General features: G+C 42.1%; 3 protein-coding genes across 7 annotated transcripts in view; 1 reads left to right on the plus strand and 2 right to left on the minus strand.

The window, feature by feature from the left end:
- The window catches only part of ak8 (adenylate kinase 8), a 67568-nt gene extending 64852 nt beyond the window's left edge, over window positions 1–2716 (minus strand). The window contains exons 1-4 of one of the 2 annotated variants that reach the window (XM_064974089.1): window positions 2572–2637; window positions 2371–2444; window positions 1962–2046; window positions 1444–1493 (exon numbers count right to left, since the gene is read on the minus strand). In XM_064974089.1, coding sequence (XP_064830161.1) covers window positions 1444–1493; window positions 1962–2028 — 117 coding nt within the window. In that variant the 5' untranslated portion in view covers window positions 2029–2046; window positions 2371–2444; window positions 2572–2637. Of the gene's footprint in view, window positions 1–1443; window positions 1494–1961; window positions 2047–2370; window positions 2445–2571 lie in introns of both variants that reach the window. The other variant, XM_064974080.1, reaches the window with a different exon arrangement.
- A 40-nt stretch (window positions 2717–2756) lies between these two features.
- spaca9 (sperm acrosome associated 9) lies at window positions 2757–4202 on the plus strand. Its single transcript, XM_064974104.1, is given in 3 exon segments — window positions 2757–3653; window positions 3656–3724; window positions 3787–4202. Coding segments are annotated over 3 exon segments (303 nt in total). The 5' UTR covers window positions 2757–3496; the 3' UTR covers window positions 3864–4202.
- Window positions 4203–4513: 311 nt separating this feature from the next.
- tsc1a (TSC complex subunit 1a) overlaps window positions 4514–22533 on the minus strand; it is a 33142-nt gene continuing 15122 nt past the window's right edge. For all 4 annotated transcript variants that reach the window (XM_064974135.1, XM_064974125.1, XM_064974144.1 and 1 more), the window contains 5 exons: window positions 19081–19191; window positions 18543–18665; window positions 8510–8697; window positions 8054–8230; window positions 4514–6763 (listed from right to left, as the gene is read on the minus strand). In XM_064974135.1, the coding sequence (XP_064830207.1) occupies window positions 6118–6763; window positions 8054–8230; window positions 8510–8697; window positions 18543–18665; window positions 19081–19191 (1245 nt within the window). In that variant the 3' untranslated portion in view covers window positions 4514–6117. The remainder of the gene's footprint in view (window positions 6764–8053; window positions 8231–8509; window positions 8698–18542; window positions 18666–19080; window positions 19192–22533) is intronic.

The following is a 22533-nucleotide window of genomic DNA, read 5'->3' on the forward strand; positions in this document are numbered from 1 at the left end:
GGCAGTGCACCTTGTTCTTCACCCCCCTCAGTCGGAGCAGGAGGTTTCTGTCTTCTTTCCCAAACACCAGGTCTCTTTTGAATTTGCCAGTTCCACGCGAAGACAGTAGGAACAACACCAATTTTTCCCTCAACAGTCACTTTCGACGAAATGTGTACTACACACCTTTGTGTGTTTGGTGACAGTAAAGTTGTCACAATGTACTGCCACTAACCACCTTTTTCTGAGCTCTACATCGACTGGGAAACGATGGAAGCTCACAATACCATTACATTTGGAAGAAACTGAACACAGAGGCACTGAACAATGTTCATTAGCACCTCCTTCGCGGGACTGTAATTTAAACGTAGCCATTGCGAACTATTTCAGTCAGAAATGCATTGACGATAGCTAGTAAGCTAATGATAAAAACTCGCTCCGGAAGTCATCAATCCGGTCGGAAGTAAATTAGAACGTTGGAGGCGGAATAATGCATAGTGCACAGTGCAGGTGCATTTATACGGAGACTTGATTACACACAGGTGGATTGTATTTATCATCATTAGTCATTTAGGTCAACATTGGATCATTCAGAGATCCTCACTGAACTTCTGGAGAGAGTTTGCTGCACTGAAAGTAAAGGGGCTAAATAATTTTGCACGCCCAATTTTTCAGTTTTGATTTGTTAAAAAAGTTTGAAATATCCAATAAATGTCGTTCCACTTCATGATTGTGTCCAACTTGTTGTTGATTCTTCACAAAAAATTACAGTTTTATATCTTTATGTTTGAAGCCTGAAATGTGGCAAAAGGTCGCAAAGTTCAAGGGGGCCGAATACTTTCGCAAGGCACTGTATATATACATATATATATATATACATAAGGGTAAAGGACATTTTTTATTCATTTGTCCTTCCCTAAGTGTTAATCACAAGCGATTATCTTGGGACTCCTATATCTGTAAAGAACTTATTTTCTAATTGTACTTTCTAATTTTTCTTTAAAAAAAACATTTGCAAGCTTGAATTTTGTCAATGGTCAAATGTATTCATGTTTTTTTTGTCATGTCATCCTTCTCTTTAGAAGTGAAATGCCAGCCTGTTCTTTGCTCTTCGTGTTTAGTACTGAAACAAAGTTGTCATGTAAAAAGATAGCCCTGATCAAATATTAGCAGTTCACCATTGTTCCTTCGTGTTACATTCCAAATAAAAGCTTTTTTGTATTTTGGTGTACTTCTGTCATTCATTTGGTGGGCCTGTGTTGGGAACCTTATGGCTTAGCATTTTGGAGCTTCCCTTTCCTCCGGTGTAAACCAAGGTGTGGAGTAGCACAGCTACTGTCATATGTTACAAATCCCAAAAATATTTTATCCCAACCAAATCAATTCCATCCATTTTCATGACATCTCAATTCATCCTAATACTGTAGGCTTTAAAATCAGTTTTGAGAACAAACATCTACTCACAACAGTTCTTTTCCCTGATGCAGGTGGACCTAACAACATCACTCTGGGTACTGCAAAAATAAAATAAACATGTATTACGACCACAATTTAGTTTCAGGAAACAATATTCAACGAAAAAACATGATATTGACATGTGGGATGTGAATGCCAGACGCCTCATAGGCAGCGTTTACACGGGTATCCGAATTCTGATATTTTTTTACCATTAATTGGAATTTTGAACAATTGGATCAGCTCTGAAAAAAGAGCTGATGTGAAAAGATCTGATGTGATTGGTCAATTGACCAATTATTGGGAAAAATATCAGAATTGGGCTGCCAATGTAAACACAGCTTGTGGCTCAAACTTCTCATATAGTGTCACCTAGTGGTAGAATAACAACACTACACGAAATCAGTTGTATGCACATAACAGGTGTATTCATTACGGAAATCGTTTACAAACCAAACGGGTAGGGTCCAACCTGAATTTGTTACCATCATGAAATACCTACTGTATGTGGACCAGAGAGCACTTACCCTCAACACTGCCCCTTTTGAGAAGAACAATTAGATACTGGATGGGATCCTCTGGCTTATCAACCATAAGATTTGTCACCAATGTCTAAAAAAAACAAAATCACTTTCTACCATTTGAGCATGTTTTATTTGTATTTTTCTTAAAATGTAAACAAGGGATGAAAGTAGTAGTCTTCATCACCAGCTCTGATGAAAAAGAGTAAGATGACAGATCAGGATGAAGGGAGTAGAAGCAAAAGGAGAGTAGAGGTAGCCTGGGATCTGACTAGAGGGAGTACAGCTACAAGCGGAAGTTATTTTTTCATAGCAGGTTAGGAGAATTTACACAGCAGGTTAGGATAATTAATGTGGCAGGTTAGGAGACTAGGGTTAAGGTTAGGAAAAGGTTAGGGTTAGCTGAAATGCTCACCTAACCTGCTACAAAGAGTCACTTCCGGTTGTAGCTGTACTCCCTCTTGTCAAACCGGTAGTCAGGTTACAGATCTGTTTTGGCATGACAGGGCGTTGACATGATAGCACAAACAGATCTGAGACCAGACTCGTGAGGTGGTGGGTAACTAGTGGGAACTTTTGCAATGTTATTGTCAAATGAAATAGAAAATAGGTTTACCTGGACTAAATCAAATATTTCATGCTTCTCTGCATAAATAGCCATTTCAGGTGGAATTCTTAGGGGTTTTGCCGTTTCATCCATTGCAATAAGGTGATTTGCAGTCTGTTTGATGGGGAAAAGGTGGGATATTGTGTAACAAGTAACATAAAATGAATACGAAACAACTTTGCCATGCAATTGCACAATGACATGTTTTAATGTCTGGATGTCAAATAGTTATTCCATTGAATGTGAACGCTGTATTTTGGTTTTGTTTCTAATTTAGCTGTTTTTTCAGGGACCCCCTGAAAGCCCTCTGAGACCCCGTTGGTCCTACTTCTCGGCCCTCTGGCTGAGAGATTGACTGACCAAGCTAGTCGAAGTAAACAAGCTAACGTTACGTGTTTTTTTGCTCTTTGCTAACCAAAATGCTAACTAACTAGCAAATTCTGGCTCAGTAAATATGGCGTTTCGACAACTTATTAACTTGTACAATTATTGTACAATATCTAATGAAATGTGGCTAAGTAGATAGCTTAGTTTGGAACTGGCTTTGGGAAAACTGTAAAATATTTTCTTACCCGCTTATAACATGAATCCAAGTCGCTTGCCAAAGCGCATTCACACGTTGCTAAGGAAAACGTAATTGGTGTCATGTTGCCCAGCAACGTCAGAACGCTCGTTGATTCGACTTCTCAAGACAACATTCTGAGACCACAGTGCTTCGTTGTCAATCATATACTACACATTAGTGTCTATCATTTAGCGCTATTTGTAACTTTGTATCCAAGGAAAAAATATTGATACTGCTAGACTGACTCCGCACATAGACCCGCAGGTAAATTGTATTTATTAGGACCTTTCCAGAGTTGTCTCGAAAATCCAGTACTTACATTGGTACAAGGCTGTCTGTCTAGAGACTTTGTCCAGAGCAGCAGAGTATATGTATTGTGCTGCAGCTCCATATTGTAAACTTATCCATCTCAAATGGCATTTTCCTGTTGACGAGTGTGCACAACTGGCAAGGGAGAGGTTGAAGACCATTAATAAACACACTCACCTCTTCAAACTGCAGCAGGTCCTTTTCATAGCAGCCCTAGAGGTCACAAGCATGCTCATGATAGGACAGAACCAGTGGCAACAGTCATGCAGGTGAGACCATCACTCAACAGTTTTCCTCACAGGTCCTTTTTAAAAATATAATATACCCATCCCTTATTGCACACATTCAAGGGTACATGGAGCACCATTGTATTAATGCCACAGATCTACACATTTTCACCCTCTTCTTGAAAATTGTGGAGGAGTAGAGGGCTGTTCTGAGGCTCCTGAAGGGCAACAACCAAAGCCCTGGAGGTGTCATCCTAGACTGGAGCTACTGCAAAAGATGGCCAGTTCCTACACCTACTGCGGACAGGACACCACATCTGCTGGGAATCCTAATGTGGATGTGCTTGAGTCCTCAGGACAGCGAGGTGGGACGGCTGGTGTGGGAGATGTGTCTTTCAGCCTGACTGGTTACGCTACTGGTGCTCATAACACTAAGAAGACCCAAGCTTAGAGAACAGGAGCGTGGCATGCAATCAAGCCAGCCTGGAGACCTCCGGGCCTCACCACCAGGATTAGGCCTTTTCCTCTATTTTACATAAATCAGCATTGCAATAAAGTTTGTTTCTCTTGGTTTGACTTGTGATCAACTATTACTCAGAACTTGGCAACCATATTACACAATGTTTCATACAACAGACAAACTGGACAAATAGTCTTCAACACCATTTGCGTTGAGACATAAGTGATTTCCATCAAAACAATGCAGTGGCATTTCTAAACCCAATGACACTGTAGAATAAGACAGTAAATAACTATCTCGGCATCCATGACCAAATCTTGTTAAATTACCATGTAGCAATGTGTGTGTGCTCTCGGCAAACTGAAGGGAAAAAAAAGAGACAATGCAAAATATTTGTATTGATTTTATTCAGTACATTTTTCCCCTTTTTGTTTTCAGAACATTTGTAATCAGAACTGTCTTAACATACCGTCAGATTCACTGTACCATAGTTTCCTCATCCCGATGGTGTTTAACATTGATTTACATGCTTGATAACAAAAGATGTGGGGGGAAATAAAGGTACACTTGAATTGACACCAGGATCTTGGACAGAGACCATGCTTTGAGGATAACAGCCTGAGATGGGTAATACTGACTTCCATGGATATGTGACTTAACTGACTAGCTTGCAAGCCCTGATCCTGAGTAGGGGATGGAACAATAATGATGGTCACCTTAGATGACAATTGGCTATATGGCAACAGAAACTCACAATATGTCCATGTTAAGAACTACAATGTGACCCGATTCACTTTAAAGGCATTGGGTGAGGAAGGACCTCTATGAAGAGGGACATATACCTGGCATAGCTTCAATGCCAAGACATCAAGAGCGCCATCAGAGTCCCACTGCAGGAATTCTGGCAGTTGTGTGCAGCCATCAAGGCACTGAATATCCAAAAGAACAGTCCTCTCAGGCCTCTAGCCTAGACAAAATAATGCAGTGATCCACATCAACTTGATCAATAAACCCCCAAAAAGCAAGATGGATGCCACGTGGCACATTTAACTCAAGAGAATGTATGATAATTAACAAGCTCTGGTCTCGGGTGTTATTGTACGTTCCTTCACTATTGCAGGAACACGACCTGAGCTAGAGATTTAGCTTAAACCTAGGCAAGATGCGTTATTGCTGTAAAACTTCATTGTATGGTGGGATCATGCCCATTGAATCAACAAGACAAAATAAAATTGTTACTTGATACTCTTTAAGCTCTTTAGCTGGTTATAAATTATAACTAATTATTGCAATAACTTTAGTACCTATTTGTAGAGCTATATGTGTTAAAACAAGAGGCACTCAGTGTTTTGGGGAGGGAAATGTGACGGAACAACTCAAAAAGTGTTCTGAAAAGCTGAGGCTGTGAGGCCTTTGACCAAGCAGCAAAAAAACAAGATGAATCCATTTGAGAAAAGTATTGCACTTGTGAGTAGGACCCTCCGAATCCTACAGAAAGTTCAGGCCATTCTAGATTGGGGTGTGCCAAAACCATAAATAAATAGCTTATTAAAACATCTAACAAAAGATTCTTGCTCGTTTTCCTGTGGCTGTTTTACATCACACAGACTGACGTAGCCTCAATATATAGATTTACACACCCAATAGACCAATTCTGTGTGATAGGACTTGCCATAAGGAATCCATGTTAAGTTCACTGTTGAATACTTTTTGTTCACTCTTGCTCCCCCTAATGGATACATAAAGCAGTGGCCCTTCGACAGAATACATTAAGCTAATTATGAGGCCAAATTTGCTCATTGTCCCTTGCTTAGGGAAATGTTGTTTTTTTCTCTCTTGTTTATATAATATAGCTTTGTATAAACCTGTATGTACCCATCCACTGGGGAAACAGCGAAAATAACACTGCATTTAGAGATATTTCTTACATCTGTTGTTACAGTGGCAGCTCATCAGCAGCTGTTGCCCCACCCCTCCCTCTCTCGTCGTCGTCATCAGATGTGCTCCTGCTGTGTTTCATTGTAGTCCATGATCCGCAGGTCCTTCCTCCTCTGGCGGGCGGCAGCGGCAGCACTGGCCCTAGGCCTTGCCCCCTGCCCGTGGTGTGCCCTAAGCTGCTGGCTGTCTGACGGGGGTGGCTCCTGGGCCAAAGCAGACTGAGCAGAGCCCTGTGATGGAGGAGCAGCAGCAGGAGAATGGGGGGGGGTGCCTGTGGCAGGAGGAGGAAATGGGCTGGACTGGACATTCTCTGTCGACTCGCTGCTCTCCTCACCGACGACCAGGCTGTGAGAGAGACGACTGAGCTGGGTGTCCTCATCCCCGTCACACTGGCTATCGCTTTTGTTGCAGAACAGCTCTCGGGTGTGCATTCCCAGGAAGCTCTTGGCACTGGGGTAGGTACCCACAGTGAAGGGGGTGCCAGCGGAGGATAGGGAAAGCGGAAAGGCGGCCAGGTGGGTAGGGGACATCTCTGACAGGAGAGGGGGCTGTTTCAGACTGCCGTTGAGGGTCACCGAGGTAGTGGACTGAGCTCCACCCCCGGGTGGTAAAGTGCCTCCGTTGCCAGGCGGCCACGCTTGGGTGCGTCGGTCAGAGTTGCCCTGAGCAGTTGGCACAGTTCTGCTACTGCTGCCATTTGGCCTAGGAAACACACAGACACACACACTATTGTTAATCTTTTTACATTGGTCTTCAGCTTCACTCCAAACAAAACATTCTGTTCAAGAGCTGTATTTCTCTGGGATTAGTCCATAGTACCTACTTTCAATTTATATACAGGCTAACCTCTCCCTTATCCTGTGACAAATTGACCATTTAGCTTGACGTTTAAAACGGCCATTTACGGTTTTCTGTTAAAACAAGATTATTATTTTGACGTCAACTCACAATGCAGAATTATGGTCCAGTTACTTATGTAATAACCGCTAGGGCCAGGCAATGAAGTTATATCTACCGTAGTCATATAACCCTTGAAAGCACCTCGGCTTACAGCATGTTTGTTTGTCCAAGGGTGCTTTTTAAAATGGAGAAACAAAACCTTATCTGGAGATAAGTTTTGAAGCCCCACTTAATGGGCATTTTACTTGTCGGTAAAGGAATGCAGCTTCTGAAATGGGGACTGACATCCATCAATCTTAAACTGCCTGATGCAGGCCATGCTCTCCTAAAAAAGACATTTAGTAGAAAGAAAACATCTTCCGCTAGGAATCGACTCCTAAGATTCAGTATTTTTTGGCACGGAAGAGACTGATTAGTTGGCGTACTTCTGAGAACAAACACTTGCATCTTTCATAGCAAGCTACCGAGGGACGGGGAATGGGCACAGTATAGGCAGGTCGGCCACCAGGCATAAACCGTGCACTAGGCCTATCTATCGGCAATCAAAAGCGTTCTGTCACAATGGAATGTATATTTCACATTTCTTGGCTTGTAATGTCTCGCAACTTCAGTAAAACAGGGCCTATCATTAATAAATAGGCTAGGTTATTCTACAGGCAACAGATCGAAGACAGAACACACACACACTCGCATTATTAGCAAAGAGAAAGAGCATGCAAGCCAGCTGCACAGTGATTTCAATTTTGTGAGGATCACAATTTAGTTTAAAACGTTCACACCCCTAATCCTGACTGAGTTGGTTTCAATAGTACTGTATTTCTAGACTGTAGCGATGATGAGATGGCTCAAATTGCACTGCACTGGGTATAGCCTACCTAAAAGACCATCTCCTGCTAGTAGCATTTGGCACGGTTATATCATTTGACTTTGTCCCAGTGAGAAGACATTCATTGTACAAAATAACACCAGCAGCATTTTGTCAATATTGCGTAATTATACTTTGAAGGCTCTTGGCTGTTATATCCATTCTGTGGGAGCTGGAACCATCCCTCACAGTGTGGGAAAGGGATCAAAGGAGGTGCTGGGTCTCACCTGGAAGTACCAGGAGGAGCGCTGGAGGGCTCGTTGGTGTCAGACTCCGAGAGACCCTGGTTGGTGGTCAGCATTTCAGCGTCCAGCTGGCTGTAGAGCTGCAGCATCTCCGTCTGCAGCACCTGGGTGACCCGTCGCATGGCCAAGTACCTGCTCTCCGACGCCTGCAGCTGGCCCCTGGGGTTACACATAGACAGACACACCTTTAAAATTTAAAAGTTCACGGGGGAAAAGTACACAATACAGTCCATCCATTGTGGAATAATAAGAGTTGCGTTTGGTACTGGGAGCCAAGTACGTAGCTGATGTCGGTTGAATCCAGCCTCCCCACCAGTTCTCCCCTTTCAAATCTGTCCACCATTTTAAATACAATCTCTTCTAAAAATAATAAAATACATAAGGGAATCAGAGCTCGCAATAGCCTAAAAAAAAAGTTGAGTGGAATTGGGCCCTTACTTGGTCTGGCCTTTGACTTCCTCCAGGAACAACTTCTGCTCCAGAATGAGGTGCTCCTTCTTGGCTAGCTGGGCCTCCAGGTCTCCGATGCGCTGCTGGGCTGCCTCAAGCCCCTGGGTCTGCTGCAGCATGCTCTGACGCAGACACTCCTGCTCCTTGCCCATGGATGACTGCAGCATCTGCAGTCCCTGCAGATAGGACCAGGAAATGGTTTAGTCTATGGCAGTGTTTCTCTATCCTGGTCCTGGGAATGCAAAAGGGGTGCACATTTTTGGCTAGTTTCAGGAAACTAGGCATAGGTCACACGTCACTACTTCACACAAGATCCATTTGAAAACAACTTTTTTTTAATCAAAATGCATTTGTTGGGCAGAAATGCCTTCTGGAACATGTAAACTTTCATGTGCCTTAATAACAAAACTTGTATGACATCTGTAAATACGAATAGAATTGTTAAATTACGAGCCCAGTTGGTTTAGCCACGGAAGAAGTCTGCAACCTTCCAGCTATCCATGATTGGTGGAGATAATGAGCGGGCTGGACATGCCAAGAGATGAGTTCGGATTGGTCTGCCATTTAGCACGCCTTTGTCTATTACATTTACATTTAAGTCATTTAGCAGACGCTCTTATCCAGAGCAACTTACAAATTGGTCTATCACATGAGCTGGTCAGTAGGAGTAGGTAATCCTTTCTAATGTGTTTTTTTTTAAAGATATCACATAGTAGAACTACATAAGTGTTGCTCTCCAATTTCTGGAGGACCAAGTTTTGAAATCTTGGAATTAGAGTATGATAGCTAAGAATATTCTGGCGTTTGACACCAGTCTCTGGATTACATCTTCAAACTAAGGGAAACCATGGCATCCATAACAGAGGAATAAGCGTCCATACATGTATACTGGAAAGATAATCTAGCTAGCTACATTTTCAGATATTACACGTTTAATTTTGTCAGAAAGTCATTTTCATTTCAAGTTAGTGTACTTTCAGCTAGCTAGCTAACATTGAACCTGGTTGTTTAGCTACCTGCCGATTCATGCAGGGAAGTAACGTTATGAGTTGGGATTATGGTTCATTGTTTAGCTAGCTACATGTCTAAACAAAAAGACTCCAGAATGCAAGTAACCATTTCAACAGAATGTTCATGATGTCATTACAACAACTGTCAATACACAGAGTAGATATCTAGAGTGAATTTACCAGCTATCAGAGCACTCTTGTCTGAGTGTGCCAGAGCTCAGAATAATTTACGAATGCTCAACACCTGCTGAATATGGACGGTGTCAGAAAACAGTGGCAAAAAAGTGTAATTAAATGGTTGCCAGCAGCACAGTTGCAGTCACCAGCACTCTGGATAACATAAAAACAGCTTAACCATCTCTGCTAGGGCAAGTAAAATGGTCAGAGTGAGCTGTTCTCTCATTTGTGTCTGGAAGTAGCTAGCAAGCTAGCCAACGTTAGGGCCGAATGCTCGGATCAACCCTACTCCTCGACCAAAACATTCAGTGTGTGCTCTGAATGCTCCGAGAGCAAAACGCTCTGAATTTACAAATGGACAATCTGACAACGAGTTTATGAACGCCCAGAGAGCACTCCAGGCAAAATGTACAAAACACACCTGTAGTATAAACCAGCCTTTAGTCTTGAAATCTTTGATTGTTTAGTACATGGCCTCACATGTGTATCCTTAAAGAGATGGGTGGGGCTAAAGAGGGTGTGAATGATGCTGAATGGGTGTAGACAAAGAAGAGCGCTCCAGTAGCTGTTCCAAAACATTTAAGGGCCATTCTCTAAAGTGGAGTTACAGGTTTATCAACTTTCAAAGCAGAATTACTTTCCCATTGTTGCTCAACTGCAGTGTATGATATACCATTTTCTAGTGCCGAGTCTCTTTTTTTCACCTTTATTTAACCAGGTAGGCAAGTTGAGAACAAGTTCTCATTTACAATTGCAACCTGGCCAAGATAAAGCAAAGCAGTTCAACACATACAACAGAGTTACACACTGAGTAAAACCAAATCAAATCAAATTTTATTTGTCACATACACATGGTTAGCAGATGTTAATGTGAGTGTAGCGAAATGCTTGAAGTTGAAACAAACATACAGTCAATAATACAGTAGAAAAATAAGTCTATATACAATGTGAGCAAGTGAGGTGAGATAAGTGAGGTAAAGGCAACAAAAAAAAGGCCATGGTGGCAAAGTAAATACAATATAGCAAGTAAAAACACTGGAATGGTTGATTTGCAGTGGAAGAATGTGCAAAGTAGAGATAGAAATAATGGGGTGCAAAGGAGCAAAATAAATAAATACAGTAGGGAAAGAGGTAGTAGTTTGGGCTAAATTATAGATGGGCTATGTACAGGTGCAGTAATCTGTGAGCTGCTCTGACAGCTGGTGCTTAAAGCTAGTGAGGGAGATAAGTGTTTCCAGTTTCAGTGCTTTTTGTAGTTCGTTCCAGTCACTGGCAGCAGAGAACTGGAAGGAGAGGCGGCCAAAGGAAGAATTGGTTTTGGGGGTGACCAGAGAGATATACCTGCTGGAGCGCGTGCTACGGTTGGGTGCTGCTATAGTGACAAGTGAGCTGAGAAAAGACGGGTCTTTACCTATCAAAGACTTAGACTGTAAATGACCTGGAGCCAGTGGGTTTGGCGACGAATATGAAGCGAGGGCCAGCTAATGAGAGCGTACAGGTCGCAGTGGTGGGTAGTATATGGGGCTTTGGTGACAAAACGGATGGCACTGTGATAGACTGCATCCAGTAGAGTGTTGGAGGCTATTTTGTAAATGACATCGCCGAAGTCGAGGATCGGTAGGATGGTCAGTTTTACAAGGGTATGTTTGGCAGTATGAGTGAAGGATGCTTTGTTGCAAAATAGGAAGCCAATTCTAGATTTAACTTTGGATTGGAGATGTTTGATGTGAGTCGGAAGGAGAGTTTACAGTCTAACCAGACACCGAGGTATTTGTAGTTGTCCACATATTCTATGTCAGAGCCGTCCAGAGTAGTAATGTTGGACAGGGGGCAAGTGCAGGCAGCGATTGGTTGAAGAGCATGTATTTAGTTTTACTTGCATTTAAGAGAGATTGTAGGCCACGGAAGGAGAGTTGTATGACATTGAAGCTTTCCTGGAGGGTTGTTAACACAGTGTCCAAAGAAGGGCCAGAAGTATACAGAATGGTGTCGTCTGTGTTGAGGTGGATCAGAGACTCACCAGCAGAGGGGCGACATCATTGATGTATACAGAGAAGAGAGTCGAACCCTGTGGCACCCCCATAGAGACTGCCAGAGGCCCGGACAACAGACCCTCCGATTTGACACACTGAACTCTATCTGAGAAGTAGTTGGGGAACCAGACGAGGCAATCATTGAGAAACTAAGGCTGTCAAGTCTACCGATAAGAATATGGTGATTGACAGAGTCGAAAGCCTTGGCCAGGTCAATGAATACGGCTGCACAGTATTGTTTCTTATTGATGGCGGTTAAGATATCGTTTAGGACCTTGAGCGTGGCTGAGGTGCACCCATGACCAGCTCTGAAACCAGATTGCATACTTAAATTTTATTTGCATTTTTAACTATTAGTAGATTTTCAGATAACAAAAACAGTACAACCCCAACCCTTCATTCATCCCCTCCACTCCCACCTTTCAAATCACCCACCCACCAAGGCATCTATAAAAGTAAGTTAAATAAGAAAAACAGACACAAACAATAATAGAAACAAAACCAAATAGGGAAAACAAATTTAAATACAAAAAATTATCAGCACAAATGGCCACTATGCAAGTTACACAAAGTAAAAGACAGGCTCTCCACGTATTGTATTAATGGGGAACAGGTTAAGTCAAACTTTTGTCAGGCCCATGCAGTGTACCTAACCTCCTTCAGAGACAGAGATGACATCACCTCCTTAACCCACTGCATAAAGGAGGGCGGCTTTGCAGACTTCCAGTGAAAGAGGACAAGGAGGCGAGGTAGCATTCTGGTCTAGGGGAAGTACCCCAAAAATGGCAGTGAATGGGTTGGGGCGAACAGTTGTATTACACATATGTGAGAATGGGGCCCCATTTTTGAGGCAGAGGCCACTCAAAGATTGGCATGACCAAAACATGTGTCCCACAGTCACTGGACTCTGGTGGCATCTCAAACACTTGGTCAACATTTGGGTATATTTTTGCCAATCTGTCATTTGAGTAATGGAGACGGTGCAAACCCTTTAAATGAATAAGCTCACGCCTTATGCAAAAGGATGTGTGGATACGCTCAATACTGTGTAACCACATATCACCAGGTAGCTCACCACCAAGGTCTTGCTCCCATGCAGATTTTGTATTTGCAAAGGAAGGAGGATTAATGTTCTGTATTATGTTGTATCATCTGGAGATTATGCCTTTCAGATAAGGGTTAAGTTCTAAGCAGCTCTCAACTGGACACTTAGTTGGCCCGAATGGAAATAAAAGGAAATGTTTTTTTTTGGCAAAGCTGCAAGTTGGCAGCCATCTAAAAAAAGTGGGTATTGGGTGGTCAACCCTCAAGAGTATCAAATAAGACTGTTATCAACAAATACCAGACCGTTCCTATGCCAGAACTGGAATGCCGTGTCAATCTGTGACACTGGGAAGAGATGATTAGATGTTCATGGAGAGAAGCCGCTTGCTTGTTTAAGGCTAAAGTGACTGAAGGAATTGGGACCAGATTTTAAGGGACTTCTTAACAATGGTGTTTAAAACATGGGTGCCAAGGTTCATGGGCACTGGGGAGCACAGGAGCGAGACCAGAGGAGTTGGAAGGCTTGACTAACTCCATGATGGCCCAAGTTGGGTCAACATTGTTTTCAAATGTAGAAACCCAATAAACATATTTAGATATTTGCTGACCAGTAGTAGTGTAAAAAAAAAGAAAAAAAAAGTGGTAAGGCCTGGGGGCCTTGACTTATTCCAAATGAAGTTGGAAATGTAGCTGTCCAGTTGTTTGAACATCAACTTTGGCAGAAAAATGGGAATAATTTGGAATAAGTACAAAAACCTAGGTAGTACAGTCATCTTAACAGAATTAATGCGACCTGTTAATGAAATGGGAAGAGATGACCACCTTATGGAATCCTGCTTAGTGTGTTGCAGGAGTGTTTTGAAGTTTTTTTAAAAACAGAGCGTTTATCCCCAAATAAGTAAAGACCTGATGCTCCACCTTAAATGGGAAATTGGCATACCCAATTCCTTCTGCTAACTGATTAATGGGAGGAGCACACTTTTTGTTAGGTTTAACTTATAACCAGAGAATGTCCCAAAACCTTGAAACATAAACCTGTACATCTCCACAGGGTTAGAGATGTACAGTGGCAAGAAAAAGTATGTGAATATAACATTTGATCTGATCTTCATCTAGATCACAACAATAGACAAACACACAGTCTGCTTAAACTAATAAATAAATATATGAAAACATATCATTGTTAAACACACATGTAAACATTCACAGTGCAGGGTGGGAAAAGTATGGGAACCCTTGGATTTAATAACTGGTTGACCCTTCTTTGGCAGCAATAACAACCAAATGTTTTCTGTAGTTGTGGATCAGACCTTCACAACAGTCAGGAGGAATTTTGGACCATTCCTCTTTACAAAACTGTTTCAGTTCAGCAATATTCTTGGGATGTCTGGTGTGAACTGCTCTCTTGCCACAGCATCTCAAATCAGGTTGAGGTCAGGACTGACTGGGCCACTCCAGAAGGCGTATTTTCTTCTGTTGTAGGCATTCTGTTGTTAATTAACTTCTGTTTTGGGGAGTTGTCCTGTTGCGTCAGAAAACTTCTGTTGAGCTTCAAATCAGCAGGTAGCCTAACATTCTCCTGCAAAATGTCTTGATAAACTTGTGAATTAGTTTTTCCGTCAATGAGAGCAAGCTGTCCAGGCCCTGAGGCAGCCGCAAACCATGATGCTCTCTCCACCATACCTCACATTTGGGATGAGGTTTTGATGTTGGTGTGCTGTGCTTTTATTTCTCCACACAGTGTTGTGTTCTTTCCATACAACTCAACTGTAGTTTAATCTGTCCACAGAATATTTTGCCAGTAGCGCTGTGGAACATCCAGGTGCACTTTAGCAAACTTCAGACGTGCAGCAATGGTTTTTAAGTCCAGTGGAAAGGTTGGACAAAAATTCCCAAAAGTTATATTACTGGTCGTAGAAACATATCAAACGAAGTATAGAATCAATCTTTATGATGTTATCATAAATCTTCAATATTGTCCCAACCGGAGAATTCCTTTGTCTGTAGAATGGAACCCCAGCTAACTCTCATGACCGCGCGTCACGAGCCCGTGGCTCTCTGCCAGACCTCTGTCTCATTCAGCCCCCCTTCACAGTGGAAGCCTGAAACAACGTTCTAAAGACTGTTGACATCTAGCGGAGGCCTTAGGAAGTGCAACATGACCAATATCCCACTGTGTCTTCAATAGGGGCTGAGTTGAAAAATGACCAACCTCAGATTTCCCACTTCCTGGTTGGATTTTTTCTCACATTTTTCCCTGCCATATGAGTTCTGTTATACTCACAGACATCATTCAAAAGTGCTTCAAAGTGTTTTCTATCCAATACTACTAATAATATGCATATATTAGCATCTGGGACTGAGTAACAGGCAGTTTACTCTGGGCACACTTTTCATTCAAAAGTGAAAATGCTGCCCCCTATCCCAATGAAGTTTAAGACAAACAGCGTGCTATTGTTGTGACTTAGATGAAGATCAGATCAAATTTGATTAACAATTTATGCAGAAATCCAGGTAATTCCAAAGGGTTCACATATTTTTTCTTGCCACTGTATAAAAGACGACCGCCTGCATATAAGGACACCTTGTGAGTTATGTTGCCTCTTAACCTCTTGAACCTCTGGGGGCAGTATTTCATTTTTGGATGAAAAACGTTCCCGTTTTAAACAAGATATTTTGTCACGAAAAGATGCTCGACTATGCATATAATTGCTACTGTTCGAAAGAAAACACTCTGACGTGTCCAGAAATACAAAGATCTTCTCTGTGCGTGCCCTTTAACGTGAGCTTCAGGCAAAACCAAGATGAGATGGCATCCAGGAAATGACAAGGATTTTTGAGGCTCTGTTTGTCATGATCTCCTTATATGGCTGTGAACGCAAGAGGAATGAGTCTGCCCTTTCTGTCGTTTCCCCAAGGTGTCTGCAGCATTGTGACGTATTTGTAGGCAGATCATTGGAAGATTGACCATAAGAGACCACATTTACCACGTGTCCGCCCGGTGTCCTGCGCCGAAATTGGTGCGCAAAAGTCACCTGCCAGTATTTTTCCAAACAATACAGAGAGTAAAGCAAGCTTCCACGAACTGCATGTCAATGAAGAGATATGTGAAAAAACACCTTGAGGACTGATTCCAAACAACGTTTGCCATGTTTCGGTCGATATTATGTAGTTAATCCGGAAAAAGTTTTACGTTGTAGGTGACTGCATTTTCGGTTCGTTTCAGTAGCCAGGCGCAATGTAGAAAACGGAACGATTTCTCCTACACACAGACGTTTTCAGGAAACACTGCGCATTTGGCATGTGACTGAGAGTCTCCTCATTGAAAACATCAGAAGCTCTTCAAAGGTAAATGATTTTATTTATTTGGTTATCTGGCTTTTGTGAAAATGTTGCGTGCTACATGCTACACAAAATGCTATGCTAGCTTTGCATACTCTTACACAAATTAGTCAATTTCTATGGTTCAAAAGCATATTTTGAAAATCTGAGATGACAGTGTTGTTAAGAAAAGGCTAAGCTTGAGAGCAAACGCATTATTTTAATTTTATTTGCGATTTTCAGAAATCGTTAACGTTGCGTTATGCTAATGAGCCTGAGGCTTTAGTCACGATCCCGGATCCGGGATGGGGAGTTTCAAGAGGTTAATATTCCCTTAATACTCTCCTCCGGCCGCAGGGCGACAGCAAGAGGCTCATTAGCCATATCAAATAGGAAAGGGGATAAACAGCAACCCTGCCTGCACCCCCCTGTGGAGAGGGAAGTAGCTGGAGGTAACACTGTTGGTGCGAACAGAAGCCACTGGGGACGAGTACAAAATCTTAATCCAGGAAAGGAATGACAGGCCAAACCCAAATCTCTAGTACTGTAAATAGATATTCCCACTCAACCCAATCAAAAGCCTTTTCAGCATCAAGAGAAATGACAACCTTTGGCTGTAGAGTTTTGTGGGAAGAATAACGATTAAATCGTTATCACTGTCTCTAAACGGCACGAGAGGACCTTAGTGAGAATTTTATAAATCGCAGGACAAAAGGCTTAAGGCGGTATATTCCACAGTCTAGTGGATTCTTGTCTTTTTTTAAGCAAAACCGAAAGAGGTAGCCTGGGTAAGTGTCTGGGGAAGATTCTGACTAGAAAGGATTTCATTGTACAATGAGCTGAGGATAGAGGATAATTTAGAGGAGAACGCTTTATAAAATTCAAGAGGGAAGCCATCAGGCCCAGGGGCTTCACCGCTCTGCATGGACTGGATTACCAGAGTAGCTTCATCATCACTTATTGAGGCATTCATGTTGGTTTGTTCATCTGAATTGAGCCAGGGGATGTCCAGATCTTCTAGAAATCGTCAGGAAGAGCCTCTGACGAGTGAAGGGCAGAATATAATTGCTTAAATTGATTGTTGATTTCTTTGGGATTGGTAGAAGTTAAATCAGCTGCAACAGATTTCAGATAACTTGCCAGCTTTCTCTCCGTGTTCATATCATTTTTGTCTCTACTTAAAACAGAAGCCGCTCCGTTTGTTTGGTGGAAAGACTGTCAAATTCCGATTATTGTAGCAGTCTCTCTTTGTAGAGTTCAGGAATATAAGAGGCATATCTGTTGTCCACATCTAGAATGAGTTGAGAGGTTCGATAAGTGTTTTTGGTGCACTGTTTGTTGTCATACACTGTGTATGAAATAATTTGTCCCCCTAGATATGCTTTTAACGACTCCCACACAGTAGAGTGAGACACGTCACAAGTGCAGTCAATCTGTAAAAAGACATCATTTGTTTCAGGCTTGTATTCTGAAAAATGAGGGAGTAAGACCAGTCTGAATGGACCCTGACGTGTCACAGAGCTTTTTCATGCGCGCGACCTAGAGTGCCTTTCTTGTTTACCTTTTATATTGAAGAGGTTACTGTCCAGATGAAATATTATCGAATATTTAGGCTAAACACAACCTGAGGATTGAATATAAACATTGTTTGACATGTTTCTATGAATGTTACAGATACAATTTGGATTTTTTTGTCTGCCTGTTTTGACTGTGTTTGAGCCTGAGGATTACTAAACAAAACGAACAAAACTGAGGTTTTTGGATTTAAAGAGACTTTATCGAACAAAAGGAACATTTATTGAGTAAATTAATGTCTTCTGAGTGCAACCATATGAAGATCAAAAGGTAAGGGATTCATTTTATCTCCATTTCGGACTTGTGTAACTCTTCTACTTGGCTGGTCACTGTTTGTAATGATTTGTCTGCTGGGCTGTGTTCTCAAATAATCGTAAGGTATGCTTTCGCCGTAAAGCATTTTTAAATCTGATACCGTGGTTGGATTCACAAGAAGTTCATCATTAAACCTATGTAAAATATATGTTTTGTTTTCTGAATTTATATAATGAGTATTTCTGTATTTGAATTTGGCTCTCTGCAATCTCACTGGATGTTGGCCAGGTGGGACGATAACCTCTCTTGGGTATGTGGGACGCTAACAACTTATGTAGATCTTAAACGTTTGGGTAGGCATAAGCAATATGGCAAAAATAATTCCACCTCACTTTTCAGAGGGTAAGTGGGATACTACCATAGTATGCCTTATCCAATAGTTTCAGATTAACAGACCTGATTCACCTAATCAAAGGCTTGATGAGTTGAATATTAGTGCTACGGCAAACACCCCTTTGGGAAACATCACGCTTTGGGTTGTCCGTGGACCGGTCTACTTGGTATTGAATATGGTGGGGGGGGGGGGGGGCGTAATCCTGCCTCTACCTTACTGCTCTCCGGTCCCAGGCGTTGCACCTCCTGTATTGCCAGCTTGTTGGTCTCTCCCAGTAACAGCAGCTGTTTGTTCAACAAGTACATCTGCTGCTGGACGTTCTCACTGTTGGTGAGCTGAACAGGGGAAGAGGAAGAGAGAAGCAAAGATTTTTTGGGGAGCACAATACTTTTTTGTTTTGTTTGTTCAAATACACTGGCCAATGTTTTTTTATTTTGCTCGACAAGCCTATAACTACCTTCTTCTAGCTTTAAGACGCTATTCTCTCTGAGGAATAAGATATAGAAATTAAATATGCTCTAACCACTAGGGTAGCCTAGAGCGTTGGACTAGTAACCGAAAGGTTGCAAGTTCGAATCCCTGAGCTGACAAGGTACAAATCTGTCGTTCTGCCCCTGAACAATCAGTTAACCCACTGTTCCTAGGCCGTCATTGAAAATAAGAATTTGTTCTTAACTGACTTGCCTAGTAAAATAAAAGGTAAAAAAATAAATAATAATAATGGCAATAGTTATGTGCTAGTAACCTCACCTTGAGGGACAGTTGGGTGAGCTGGTGTCCAGTGTTGTATGCCTCATTATTGGCTTTCTGAAGCTCAGCCTCCAGCTCTCCCATGTTGCTTTGGCATTCTTGTAACTCACTCTGTAGACAAAATCAGAAGTCAGTACCTGGGACTCATTTATAAAATGTTGAAAACACACAAAATATGCCCCAAAACACACATGCGCCAGTTCACGCAGAAGTTGTCATTCATAAAAACTGAAATTGAGGTGAGAATGTGATTATCGTCACACAAAGTTTAGTTTCTAAACAGTTGAAGTGTTGCATTGCAAGAAGGCCAAAGTAGCCTTGTGCAAATGGGAAATATACAGTTAATTCGGAAAGTATTCAGACCCCTTGACTTTTTCCACATTATAAGGCTGTAACGTAACAAAGTTACAGCCTTATTAATCTACATACAATGCCCCATAATGACAAAGCAAAAACAGGTTTAGACATTTGTGCAAATGTTTATTTAAAAAAAATCATGAAATATCACATTTACATAAGTATTCAGACCCTTTACTCAGTACTTTGTTGAAGCACCTTTGGCAACGATTACAGCCTTGCGATGCTACAAGCTTGGCATACCTGTATTTGGGGAGTTTCTCCCCTTCTCCGCAGATCCTCTCAAGCTCAGTCAGGTTGTATTGGGAGCGTTGCTGCACAGCTACTCTCAGGTCTCTCCAGAGATGTTTGATCTGGTTCAAGCCCAGGCTCTGGCTTGGCCACTCAAGTACATATAGAGCCATGTCCCGATGCTACTCCTGTGTTGTCTTGGCTGTGTGCTTAGAGTCATTACACTGTTGGTAGGTGAACCGTCGCCCCAGTCTAAGGTCCTGAGCACTGTGGAGCAGGTTTTCATCAAGGATCAATCTGTACTTTGCTTTGTTCATCTTCCCCTCAAATCCTGACTAGTCTCCCAGTCCCTGCCGCTGAAAAACATCCCCACAGCATGATACTGCCACCACTATGCATCACCGTATGTATGGTGCCAGGATTCCTCCAGACACTTGGCATTCAGGCCAAAGAGTTCAATCTTGGTTTCCTTGATTGGCGGAGTGCTGCACAGATGGTTGTTCTTCTGGAAGGTGCTCGCATCTCTACAGAGGAACTCTGGAGCTCCGTCAAAGTGACCATCGGGTTCTTGGTCATCTTCATGACCAAGGCCCTTCTCCCCCGATTGCTCAGTTTGGCAGGGCGGTCAGCTCTAGGAAGAGTCTTGGTGGTTCCAAACTTCATCCATTTTAAGAATGATGGAGGCCACTGTGTTCTTGGGGACCTTCAATTTTTTGGTACCCTTCCCCAGATCTGTGCCTCGACAATCATCTCAGAGCTCTACGGACAATTCCTTCAACCTCCTGGCTTGGTTTTGCTCTGACATGCACCGTCAACTGTGGGACATAATATAGACAGGTGTGTGCCTTTCCAAATCATGTCCAATCAATTGAATTTACCACAGGTGGACTCCAAGATCTTTTTTTATTTTAATACATTTGCAAACGTTTCTAAAAACCTGTTTTACCATTGTCATTATGGGTTAATGTGTGTAGATGAATGCAGAAAACAATTTCATACATTTTAGAATAAGGCTGTAACGTAACAAAATGCAGAGTAACGGGTCTGAATACTTTCCAAACGCACTGCATGATGCCACTCAAGCTTAATTCAAACAAAAAGCCGTTTAAAAAAAAATGCCTGTGAACACACTGGAAATAGAATGCACTCAAGTGACAGAAAAGAGCATCAACAGCGTGCAATTGGAAAGCAAGTCTATTTACCGCATCTACGCAGAGCAATGTTACTAAAATGAGTGAATACAATGCCCGAATATACTGTGCATTGTTACGTCTGGAATTGACATGTTTAAATTCCAGTACCAATAACACATATTTGAAAGCAATAATGTTATGCCTACCCTGTGCTGAATTTGATCCCAGGCATACAGTGCCTTCAGAAAGAAATTCACACCCTTTGACTCGTTCCACATTTTGTTGTTACAGCCTGAATTCAAATTATCAAATTGCTCTCACCCATCTAAGCACAATACCCCAGAATGTGAAAGTGAAAATTGGTTGCTATACATTTTTGCAAATGTATTGAAAATGAAATGCAGAAATCTAATTTACCAAAAGTATTCACACCCTGGACTCAATACTTTGTATAAGCACCTTTGGCAGCGATTACAGCTGTGAGTCTCTGGGTAAGTCTAAGCGCTTTCCACAACTGGATTGTGCAACACTTACCCATTATTATTTTCAAAATTCTTCAAGCCCTGTCAAATTGGTTGTTGATCATTGCTCAACAAAAACACTCAAGTCTTGCCATAAATCTTCAAATAGATTTAAGTCAAAACTAACTCGCCACTCAGGCCTTGTGTTTCAGGTTATTGCCATGCTGAAAGTTGAACTCATCTCAGTGTCTGTAGAAAGCAGACCAAACCAGGTTATCATCGACAATTTTGGCCGTGCTTAGCCAGATTCAGTTTCTTTTTATCCTGAAAAATTCCCCAGTCCTTAATTATAAGCATACCCATAACATGATGCAGCCACCACTATGCTTGAAAATATGTAAACTGGTACTCGGTAATGTGCTGTATTGGATTAGCCCCAAACAACATTTTGTATTAAGGGGAAAAAGTTCATTTCTTTGACACATTTTTGGTAGTATTACTTTAATGCCTTGTTTCAAATATGATGCATATTTTGGAATCTTTTTATGTACAGGTTTCCTTTATTTTTTTAAACCTCTTTTTCGTGATTACGATCTTGTCTCATCTCTGCAACTCCCTAACGGGCTCGGGAGAGGTCAAGGTCGAGTCATGAGTCCTCCAAAACATGACCCCCCAAGCCGTACTGCTTAACCCAAAAGCCAGCTGCACCAATGTGTCGGAGGAAACACCGTTCAACTGGCGCCCGGCCCGCCACAAGGAGTCGCTAGAGCGCAGTGAGCCAAGTAAAGCCCCCCTGGCCAAACCCTCCCCTAACATGGACGACACTGGGACAATTGCGTGCCGCCCTATGGGATTCCCGGTCACCCCAGGGTGTAGTGACGCCTTACACCACTGCGCCACTCGGGAAGCCAGGATTCCTTTTCACTGTCAATTAGGTTAGTATTGTGGAATAACTACAATGTTGTTGAACAATCACAAGTTCTCTCATATTACAGCCATTAAACTCTAATTGTTTTAAAGTCACCATGTTTGGGCGGTATGCAAATTGGAGTGGGTCTAGGGTTTCTGGGATAATGGTGTTGATGTGAGCCCCTGACCAGCCTTTCAAAGCTCTTCATGGCTACAGATGTGAGTGCTACGGGTCGGTAGTAATTTAGGCAGTTTACCTTAGTGTTCTTGGGCACAGGGGCTATGGAGGTCTGCTTGAAACATGTCGGTATTATAGACTCAGACAGGGAGAGGTTGAAAATGTCAGTGAAGACACTTGCCAG

The sequence above is a fragment of the Oncorhynchus masou genome, chromosome 1 (genome assembly GCF_036934945.1).
Source record: "Oncorhynchus masou masou isolate Uvic2021 chromosome 1, UVic_Omas_1.1, whole genome shotgun sequence".
Taxonomy (NCBI): Eukaryota; Metazoa; Chordata; class Actinopteri; order Salmoniformes; family Salmonidae; genus Oncorhynchus; species Oncorhynchus masou.